Genomic DNA, 11,549 nt, shown 5'->3' on the forward strand with positions numbered 1-11,549 from the left:
AATAGGGATCGCCATTCTGATTGGTTGCTCTGACTGGACAGAGGAGGGAAAGCAAGAGGGATGAAGAGGTTATGCTTTTTGGTCCTTAGGACTGAGGTGTGTGTGTTCTAATCGGATAGGAGGCCTGGGTTGGGTCTGGATACTGACTGAGCAGTCTGGGTGCCTGCTGGCTTAGAGTTAGAGAGTAGGGATTGGCTCTTTAGGGATCCGAGCTGTGTCTGCGATCAACACCACAGCTGACCGGCGACGCCTGATCCCCAACCCACGAGCCACTGAACAAGGCCAGGGATCGAACCCGCATCCTCATGGATACTAGTCGCATTCCTTTCCACTACTCCACAACAGGGAACTCCGGGATTGGCTCTTTAGAGTTGGCACAGGGAGACTGAGAGTCTCCATGCCCATTGGCCAGCAAGGCTGAGGGGCCTGGGTTTTGATTGGTTGTTCTGACTTGAAATGGGGAGAGGTGCAAATGGCTATAGGGCTGAGGAGCAGTGTATAGATTGTGATCTGCCTGCTGCATTCCAGGATTACGATGGAAGTTTGGTCTAGGAAAAAGATCTGATTGCTCCGCCTTTGAAAACGAGGGCAAAGGTGAGAGGACACAATGCAATGCTGATTCAACAGAAGATTGGGGGGAGGATAAACACTCGATTTCCGATGGGATTGATAAGCGGATAGGGAAATTGAAGACGAGACTCGCCGCAGATTGGCTTCCGCCCTAAAACGCCCACCAACCTTGGCCCTCCCCGCCTCTCCCACTCCTGACTGGGTCTCAACCAATAGAGAAAATGGCACCACACATGAGGGCGGGGTCGGAGGCACACAGAGAATTCCTACTGGTTGGGAGCAGCACTGGCCGCCTTGCGAGCCTCTCCATTGGCCAACTCCATAAGGCGAGGAAACCGTGAAGGGATGGGTAAGAATCACGGCTCTCTCGGACCCTGCGAGCTAGCCTAGAGAGACCTGGGAGGCTGTGGGAGAAGCCGCCGCAACCGCGCTGCTGGGTGAGTCCTCTCCGCCAGGACTGCCACTCCATCCCCTAGCTCTTAATTGCCAAATGACCGACCCTCGGCGCGCCTGCGCGAGACCCTTTCTCTCCGCCACCCGCCTGCCAACCCACGCCGTGCCTCCCCGCCCTCCCACGCGCTTGCGCAGGATCCCCGGCTACCGCGCTGTTGTCCGGACGACAGAAGATCCACCTTCTCATTGGGCAGCTGGAGTAGAGGATTCTGGTTTTGATTGGTGGTCTCTGTCTTTGACCCTCCTTTTCCTTTTTAGCGCCCCAAGCTGGGATCCTGTCCTCCACGTTCCTCTTTCTTGCAGGTTGGCTGCGGGTTGCACTCTTTCAGGAGGGATCGGGCAATCCCACACACTGAACCTGAGGGTAGTATTTCTGATTAGTTTTCTCTCTTCTGTCCTGCAGTTGTCAGAACTATGGGGAGGGTAATAGCTGTCCATTGAATGATGCAAGACAGAGACCCCTGCAGTGGGACCTAACCTGGTCGTTGTGTCTCCCCCAGCAGACTGTGACCCTTGAGGGCTGGAACCAGGCCTGGCTCCTTTGTCTCCCCCAGCCGTCTGTGACCTCTAAAAGCGTGGACCAAGCCTGGTTCCTGTGTCTCTCCCCACCAGAGCGTGACCAATGAGGGCTAGGATCTAGTCTGATTCTTGTGTCTGCTCACCAGACTGTGACCAATGAGGGCAGACTAGACCTGGTTCCTGTCTTCCCCTGCAGACTGTAACCAGTGAGGGCTGGGACCTGTTCTGGTTCCTGTGTCCACCACATATGGCTTCCGGAGGGCTGGAACAAACTTTCAGACTTTGCGTGGTCTTCCAGTCATGTTTTTAAAACAGCGTATAATTAATTGAGTCCATTTACATTTCTTATCATAACAGATTGATTTTGTGTGTGTGCGTGTGCTTGTGTGCGTGTGTGTGTCTTTTTAGGGCAGCACTGGCCTCATATGGAATTTCCCAGGCTAGGGGTTGAATTGGAGCTGTAGCTGTCAGCCTGTGCCACAGCCACAGCAATGCGGAGTCTGAGCTGCATCTGCAATCTACACCACAGTTCACAGCAACGTTGGATCCTTAACCCACCGAGCCGGGCCAGGGATCAAACCCACGTCCTCATGGATACTAGACGGGTTCATTACCGCTGAGCCAGAGGGGGAACTCCTAGATTTGATTTTATGATCTCATTCTGTGCTTTCCCTTTGTTTTTTTTTTCCCAGGTTTTTCCTCTTTCTTTGTTCTCCTTTCTACATATCCATACACAGCCCACAGCTGTCAGCCGACAAAGACATGACCACCAACGCCAGCCCCATGCATCCATACTGGCCTCGGCACCTGAGGCTGGACAACTTTGTGCCTAATGACTGCCCCACTTGGCATATCCTGGCTGGCCTCTTCTCCGCCTCTGGAGTCTTAGTCGTCACTACCTGGCTGTTGTCAGGTCGTGCTGCGGTCGTCCCACTGAGCACTTGGCGGAGACTGTCCTTGTGCTGGTTTGCAGTCTGTGGGTTCGTTCACTTGGTGATTGAGGGCTGGTTCTGTCTCTACCACGAGGAGCTTCTTGGAGACCAAGCCTTCTTATCTCAACTCTGTGAGTCCTAAGTTCTTCAGCGTGCTGTGGGAGGGAATTTCCTGGGCAGAGATTGGCTTAGATGGTCACCCACCCACTGACACTTTTCCCATTAATTAAATTTTTTTTTTGGTCTTTTTGCCTTTTCTAGGGCTGCTCTCATGGCACATGGAGGTTCCCAGGCTAGGGGTCGAATCGGAGCTGTAGCTGCCGGCCTACACCAGAGCCACAGCATCGTGGGATCTGAGCCTTGTCTGCGACCTACACCACAGCTCACGGCAACGCCGCGTCCTTAACCCACTGAGCTAGGCCAGGGATTGAACCTGCAACCTCATGGTTCCTAGTCGGATTTGTTAACCACTGCGCCACGACGGGAACTCCCCATTAATATATTTTTAAAATGTATTTAACTTTTTTGTCGCATATATATTCACATGGATCCAAAGCGATTTGGACCCATTTAAAGAAATATGCAGTGAAAATCTATCTACCTTCTATCTACCAAGTTGCCCCCAGTAATTGCTTATATTTCACACACATAAACCTCAGTTTGCTCAACTGTAAAAGAGGGAGAATTGTGGAGTTCCCGTCGTGGCGCAGTGGCTAACAAATCCGACTAGGAACCATGAGGTTTCGGGTTCGATCCCTGCCCTTGCTCAGTGGGTTAGCGATCCAGCGTTGCCGTGAGCTGTGGTGTAGGTTGCAGATGCAGCTCGGATCCTGCGTTGCTGTGGCTCTGGCGTAGGCCGGCGGCTACAGCTCCGATTCGACCCCTAGCCTGGGAACCTCCATATGCCGTGGGAGCAGCCCAAGAAATAGCAAAAAAAAAAAGAGGGAGAATTGTAATATCCAAATACACGTAAGACACTTAGAACAGGGTTTGGCAGGTAGTAGATACCTTATAACTATATCTTTACTTTTTTTTTTTTTTTTAGGGCCACTCTTGTGGCATATGGAGGTTCCCAGTCTAGGGTTCAAATCAGAGGTACAGCTGCCAGCCTACATCACAGCCACAGCAACACAGAATCCAAGCCACGTCTTCGACCTACACCACAGCTCACGACAACACCAGATCCTTAACCCACTGAGCGAAGCCAAGGATCAAACCCGTAACCTCAGGGTTCCTAGTCAGATTCATTTCTGCTGTACCATGACGGGAACTCCTTGTCTTCATCATTTTTATTTTTCTCCTTTTTGTAAATGATAACATGCTATATACACATCTTTTTCTTTTTCCCCTTTTTGTAGGGCCGTACTCAAGGCACATGGAAGTTGCCAGGCTAGGGGTCAAAACAGAGCTGCAACCGCCAGCCCTACGCCATAGCCACAGCAGCACTGTGCGCATTTGCAACCTATACCGCAGCTTGTGGCACTGTTGGATCCTTAACCCACTGAGCGAGGCCAGGGATGGAACTTGCATCCTCATGGTTACTATGTCGGGTTCGTGCCCCACTGAGCCACAATGGAAACTTCACTAGATACACTTTTGAACTTTGCTTTTTTAAAATGCCACTCAAATTCATAAAGAGCTTTGAAAGCATAACTATGACAGAATTAATTTGACTTTTTCAGGATTGATAGGCATCTCCCCCCATCTTTGGCTGTTACAAACACTACTCCTTTTTGACTTCATGAATGAATCTGCTAGAACATTCTACAAGTCTCTCTGTGGACATCTTCTTTCATTTCTCTTGGGTAAATATGGAGGCATGGAATGGCTGGGTCACATGGTGAATGTGCTTGACTTTATGAAAAACTGCCAAACTGTCTTCAAGAACGGCCGAATAAAAAAAAAAAAAAAAAAAAAGGGAGTTCTCTTCTTTGACGGCTCAGCAGTTAACAAACCCGACTAGGATGCATGAGGATGCGGGTTCCATCCCTGGCCTCACTCAGTGGGTTAAGGATCCAGCATTGCCTTGAGCTGGGGTATAGGTCACAGACATGGCTTGGATCTGGCATGGCTGTGGCTGTGGTGTAGGCTGGCAGCTGTAGCTCCGATTTGACCCCAGCCTGGGAACTATCATACGCCGCAGGTTCAAAAAAGCAAAAAAAAAGAATGGCTGCACCATTTTATATTCCCACCAGAGTTCTAATTTCTCCACGGCTTTGCTGACACTTGGTATGGTCAGGTGTTTCTTTCTTTTTTTTTTTTTCTTTTTCAGCTGCACCCGCAGCATATGGAAGTTCCCAAGCCAGTGATCAAATCCAAGCTGGAGTTGTTTTTTGTTTTTTGTTTTTTGTTTTTTGTCTTTTTGCCATTTCTTGGGCTGTTCCTGCGGCATATGGAGGTTCCCAGGCTAGGGGTCGAATTGGAGCTGTAGCCACCAGCCTGCACCACAGCCACAGCAACGCAGGATCCGAGCTGCGTCTGCAACCTACACCACAGCTCACGGCAACACCGGATCCCCAACCCACTGAGCAAGGCCAGGGATCGAACCCACAACGTCGTTGTTCCTAGTTGGATTCATTAACCACTGAGCCACAACGGGAACTCCCAAGCTGAAGTTTTGACCTACACCACAGCTGCAGCAACGCTGGATCCTTGAACCCACTGAGCTGGGCCAGGGATTGAACCGGTACCTCCACAGAGACAAGCTGGATCATTAACCCACTGGGCCACAGTGGGAAATCCAGGTGTTTTCTTTAGTCCTTCTAGTTGGATGAGTGGTATTTCATTATGGTTTTATTTTTATTATTATTACTTTTTATCTTTTGTATGTTTAGGGCCGCACCCACGGCATATGGAGGTTCCCAGGATAGGGGTCCAGTTAGAGCTGTTGTTGCTGGCCTAAACCACAGCCACAGCAATGCCAGATCTAAGCCATGTCTGTGACCTACACCACAGCTCACGGCAACACCGGATCCTTAACACACTGAGCAAGGCCAGGGATTGAACCTGCAACCTCATGGTTCCTAGTTGGATTCATTTCTGCTGTGCCACGACAGGTACTCCCATTATGGTTCTAATTTGATTTTCCTTAATGACTAATGATAGTTTGAGTACTTTTCATATGTTCATTGACCATTTGAAAATCCTCTTTTGTGAAAAAACCTACTCTGGTCTCGTCTATTTTTACATTGGGTGATTTGTCTTTTTTTTTTTTTTTTGTACTTTTTTTGCCTTTTCTAGGGCCGCTTCCCACAGCATATGGAGGTTCCCAGGCTAGGGGTCCAATTGGAGCTGTAGCCGCCCATCTACACCACAGCCACAGCAACGTGGGATCCGAGCCGCGTCTGCAACCTACACCACAGCTCACGGCAACGCCGGATCCTTAACCCACTGATCGAGGCCAGGGATCAAACCCACAACCTCATGGTTCCTCACCGGATTCATTAACCACTGCGCCACGATGGGAACTCTGGGTGATTTGTCTTTTCTTAACTGATTCTCCACTCTTTCGTTTACTCATCTGTTCACCCCCATGTGTGCTCTGTCGCACTCATTGGCTACTTCCCTCACTCCACCATTTATACCTGCATCATTTTATGTCCCGGACTTTTCCTGAATACCAGACAATTGCAGCAACACTTACTGCTCTGTGTCAGGTTTGCACGCATTATCTTTTTTTTTTTTTTTTCTTTTTTGGCTGCCCCTCTGCATATGGAGTTCTGAAACCAGGGATCAGATCTGAGCTGCAGCTGTGACCTTTGCTGCAGTGGTGGCAACACTGGATCTTTGAACCCACTGTACTGGGCCAGGGATTTAACCGGCGTCCTGGCGCTGCAGAGTCCCCTCTGATCTTACTGCACCACATCGGGAATTCCTGCACACAGTATCTTGTATACATATACATTTATTGACTCTAGAGTCCAAACAGCTACCTCATTCCACACATGACGAAACGGAGGCATGGGGAGTGGTTATAAAGCCTACCTTCTGGAGTTCCCGTCGTAGCTCAGTGGTTAATGAATCTGACTAGGAACCATGAGGTTGCAGGTTCGATCCCTGGCCTCGCTCAGTGGGTGAAGGATCCAGTGTTGCCATGAGCTGTGGTGTCGGTAGCAGATGTGGCTCGGATCCCACGTTGTTGTGGCTGTGGTGTAGGCCAGCAGCTACAGCTCCGATTGGACCCCTAGCCTGGGAACCTCCATGTGCCGCAGGAGCGGCCCTAGAAAAGGCTAAAAAAAAAAAGCCTACCTTCTTCCATGGGCCCTCAGCTTTCACAAGTCCTTTTCCTACCAATATCCTTCATGTGTGTCTCCTCTTCTTCAGGGAAGGAATATGCCAAGGGAGACAGCCGATACATCCTGTAAGTATTTGCCTCTGTCAAGGGAGACCTGCGTGGTGTTGGGGGAGGAGGTGGATCGGGGAGCACTGGTGGGTGCCCTGTGGGTGGAGCAGAATGATGTCCGAGTCGCCCTGCATCCTTTTTCCCCGCAGGAATGATAACTTCACCATCTGCATGGAGACCATCACCGCCTGCCTCTGGGGACCACTCAGCCTATGGGTGGTGATCGCCTTTCTCCGCCAGCAGCCCCACCGCTTTGTCCTCCAGCTGGTGGTCTCTGTGGGTGAGGAGAGGGCCCATGTGGGGTGCTAGAGGGCTTGATGGGGGACCCACAGCCTTGGGGGCGTCCCTGCCTGTGGGACATCTCTGTTGCGCCCATCCAGGGCTGAGTTAGACTGAGTGCCCAACTTCACTGAGGTTCTGGAATGGCCACACCCCCGCTTGGCCAGTGTTCTCATTTCTCCTCCCACTTGGTCACAGAGGCCCCTGTGAGGGTCATGTGAGGTGAAGTGGCCTGTGGTGATGAGAAGTCCCCGGATTCCCCTGGAACAGGATTCTGAGATTCCTTCCTCTGGCATTGAGTCCTCTTATCTCCTTATATCATTAGCTTTCCAAAAATGTGAGTTCTCTCTTTCTTTATTTTTTGTCATTTTAGGGCTGCACCTGCGGCACAGGGAGGTTCTCAGGCTAGGAGTCTAATCAGAGCTGCACCTGCTGGCCTACACCAGAGCCACAGCAACAACGGACCCAAGCCACGTCTGCGACCTACACCACAGCTCACAGCAACGCCGGATCCTTCACCCACTGAGCGAGGCCAGGGATCAAACCCACAACCTCATGGTTTCTAGTCAGATTTGTTAACCACTGAGCCGTGACGGGAACTCCATGAGTTCTCTTTGGTCCTGAAATCCTGAGCTGTCTTTTTTTTCTCCCCATTTTTTTTTTAATCTTTTTATGTCCGCACCCGTGGTAAATGGAAGTTCCCAGGCTAGGGATTGAATCGGAGCTGCAGCTGCCAGCCTGTGCCACAGCCACGCAGGATCTGAGCCATGTCTGCAACCTACACCACAGCTCACAGTGATGCCAGATCCTTAACCCACTGAGCGAGGCCAGGGATGAAACCCACAACCTCATCGTTCCTAGTCAGATCCATTAACCCCTGCACCACGATGGGAACTCCTGAGCTATCTTGAATTAAAGGTTTGGGGGGGGGGTTGTTTTGTTTTGGCCACGCCCACAGCATGTGGATGTTCTCGGGCCAGGGGTCAAACCCGCACCACAGTAGCGACCTGGACTGCTGCGGTGATGATGCTGCATCCTTAAGCCGCGGCACCACAAGAGAACTTTCCTGAGTTCAGAAAGTCTTTGCTTCTGATTTCTGGAATTCTCACTTTTCTGATCTCTCAACTTTTCAGCGGTATGATTTTAACCTCTCAGCTCTCTGAATTTGGGAATCCTGAGCTCTGATGCCTTGACAAATGGCTTGGAAGCGTTCCTCCTCCTCACACGGTCTCCCTCTTCCCCTTCCGCCTCCTGCAGGTCAGATATACGGGGATGTGCTCTATTTCCTGACAGAGCACCGTGACGGATTCCAGCACGGGGAGCTGGGCCACCCAATCTACTTCTGGTTTTACTTTGTCTTCATGAATGCTCTGTGGCTGGTGCTGCCCGGAATCCTTGTGCTTGATTCGATAAAGCAACTCAGTCACGCCCAGAGGATGCTGGACTCCAAAGCCTCCAGAGCCAAGAGCAAGCAAAACTAATGAGTGATGAACTGGGCTTGAACACTGGCCGTTGAGGAACTCGCCACCTGTGTCCAGTCCTTGCTCCTACAGATTGGAAGGACCAATCGAATTGATCTGTCAAACTCGGGCTGATGGGTGGGCACCAAAAAGACCAGAGATAGAAGAAAGGAGCTAGGTACAGCTGCTGTTCAAGCTACAAGAGAACCTAGGAAGTCCAAGATGGGGACAGGTTTTGAAATCAAATAAAAGTTCTTGACCCTATACTGAGAGATCTTTGATTACTAACCCCAGGAGTTCCCATTGTGGCGCAGTGCAAATGAATCCGTCTAGGAACCATGAGGTTGCGGGTTCGATCCCTGCCCTCGCTCAGTGGGTTAAGGATCTGGCATTGCCGTAAGCTGTGGTGTAGGTCGAAGATTCGGCTCAGATCCTGAGTTGCTGTGGCTGTGGCATAGGCCGACAGCTACAGCTCTGATTCGACCTCTGGCCTGGGAACGTCCATATGCTGTGGGCAAGGCCCTAAAAAGCAAACAACAAAAAAAAAACTAGGGGAGCTCCCGTCGTGGCGCAGTGGTTAACGAATCCGACTAGGAACCATGAGGTTGCGGGTTCCGTCCCTGCCCTTGCTCAGTGGGTGAAGGATCCAGCGTTGCCGTGAGCTGTGGTGTAGGTTGCAGACGCGGCTTGGATCCTGCGTTGCTGTGGCTCTGGCGTAGGCCGGTGGCTACAGCTCCGATTCAACCCCTAGCCTGGGAATCTCCATATGCCGCGGGAGCGGCCCAAGAAATAGCAACAACAACAACAAAAAAGACAAAAGACAAAAAAAAAAAAAAACTAACCTGAAAGATGCCCCATGACTGACCCCATAGACCCCCCCCACCTGCTATCACTCATTCCACAGACCACCATTCTCTTAGCCATAGACCCGCATCATCATCACGACCTCCGATCTATGACCTTGTAAACCCCCATCACTGACCCCACAGATTCCCCTGATGGCTGATGAGAGCCATGGGCCTCAGCTGTAATCTCTGAAGTTGTGATCATCCACCCACACCCATGATGTTCTCTCTATACACACTTTATTATTTTATTTATTTATTTATTTATTTGCTTTTTTGGGCCACACCCATGGCATATAGAGGTTCCCAGGCTAGGGGTCAAATCAGAGCTACAGCTGCCGGCCTACGCCACAGCCACAGCAACTCAGGATCTGAGCCACGTCTGCGACCTACACCACAGCTCCCGGCAACGCCGGATCCTTAACCCACTGAGCGAGGCCAGGGATCAAACCCGCAACCTCATGGTTCCTAGATGGATTCCTTTCCGCTGCGCCACAACCAGAACCCCATACACACTTTATTTTTTGCAACATGGACAGGCTGAGAGTTTTCCAAATCTTCAAGTTCTTCAGTTTACTCAGCCCCTTGTCTCCAGATCAGGGAACCCACGAAAACCCATCACTAACTCCATAACCACCCCCCCATTACTCCAAAGACCCCCAATCACTACCCTAGATCCCCATCACTCACCCCAGAGATTCCACAAAACACACAGGAATTCCCACTGTGGCACAACAGGGTTGGTGGCGTCTCTGCAGCCCTGGGACGCAGGTTCAATTCCTGGCCCAGCACAGTGGAGTAAGGATCTGGAGTTGCTGCAGCTGCAGCGTAGTTGGCACCTGTGGCTTGAATCTGATCCCTGGCCTGGGGACCCCATCTGCCATGGAGAAGGCCAAAAGAGAAGGGCACAAAACTCACCCCCACATCCTTCCATCACTCACCCCACATGTTCCATCATTAACTCCTAAGATACCCATCATTCCCCACAAACAACCTTTCATGTGTTCTGTAGACTGCCCATCATTCAACTCACAGACCTGCATCACTTGCCCCAACAGACCTCCCATGACGTACAACGCCGTGACTCTCCCCATAGACCCCCTGTCATGTATCACACAGACCCTATCACTGTCCTTACAAATCCCCTCTCCTTTACCTCATAGGCCTGTCATCGCTCGCCATAGACATCACTCATTGCTCACCCTATAATCCTCTCATGACCCATCCTGCAGAATCCATCACTTACCTCATATACCCCATCACTCGCCCCCATAGATCCCCGCAGATCTTCCATCACTCACCCCACATCCCTTCACTCACCCCACAGATGACCAACAGATTCCCATCAGTCGCCCCACAGATACCCCCTCACCTTCCAGACCCCACCACTCATCCCGCAGTCTCTGTCACCAACCTCAGAGCTTCAGTCATAAAATAAATGGGCACTTGAGGAATTTAGAGGTGATGACAAAGAATAATAAAACCGAAGATATCTGTAGGCTGGCTCTAGGTAACCTGTGTGGTTCCACTCAAGCCCATAGTGCAGCTTTTTAAGAAAAGCCTCACTGTTTTGTTTTTCCTTTTCTTTTAGGGCCGCATCCGTGGCGTATGGAGGTTCCCAGGCTAGGGGTCAAATCAGAGCTACAACTGCTGGCCTACACCACAGCCACAACCACGCACGATCTGAGCTGTGTCTGCTACCTACACCACAGATCATGGCAACACCAGATTCTTAACCCACTGAGCGAGGCCAGGGATCGAACCCGCATCCTCATGGATACTGGTCAGGTTCTTAACCTGCTGAGCCAGAACGGGAACTCTCTAGAAGCAGACTTGCAAACTGCTTGTTTCCATCAGAAAATCCAGCAGTGCCACAAGAAGTGTTTTTGGCTCCAGTACAGGGGACAAGAGAAATGTGCCAATAACCCTCTTCTGGCTTTCCAAAAAACTCCCCAGTATTTACACCTTCTAGAAAATAGAGATCTACTTAATATTAATGCCAAGACAACAAATTAATTTAACAGATATCAAAATAGAATTGCAGACCTCTCCAAAAAGTTAACGTTATGAATAGCATCCATTCAACACTCCAGCAATAGTTGAAGTCCAGGCACCTCACAGGACTCCTTTGCTGGAAATTACATTTGTT

General features: G+C 50.6%; 1 protein-coding gene across 6 annotated transcripts; it reads left to right on the plus strand.

Moving 5' to 3' along the window:
• The first annotated feature begins 885 nt into the window (after nt 1–885).
• Nucleotides 886–8,819, plus strand: EBP (EBP cholestenol delta-isomerase). Of its 6 annotated transcripts, none has more exons than XM_005657790.3 (6): nt 886–1,007; nt 1,282–1,387; nt 2,235–2,605; nt 6,798–6,834; nt 6,966–7,096; nt 8,353–8,819. In XM_005657790.3, the coding sequence occupies exons 3-6, from the start codon at nt 2,305–2,307 to the stop codon at nt 8,574–8,576; spliced, it is 693 nt and encodes a 230-aa protein (XP_005657847.1). In that variant the 5' UTR covers nt 886–1,007; nt 1,282–1,387; nt 2,235–2,304; the 3' UTR covers nt 8,577–8,819.
• The last annotated feature ends 2,730 nt before the right edge of the window (nt 8,820–11,549 follow it).

Source organism: Sus scrofa, chromosome X, assembly GCF_054392235.1.
Source record: "Sus scrofa isolate SSC_HxYL_T2T_F1_AM1 chromosome X, Sscrofa_HxYL_maternal_Yorkshire_Landrace_v2.0, whole genome shotgun sequence".
Taxonomy (NCBI): domain Eukaryota; kingdom Metazoa; phylum Chordata; class Mammalia; order Artiodactyla; family Suidae; genus Sus; species Sus scrofa.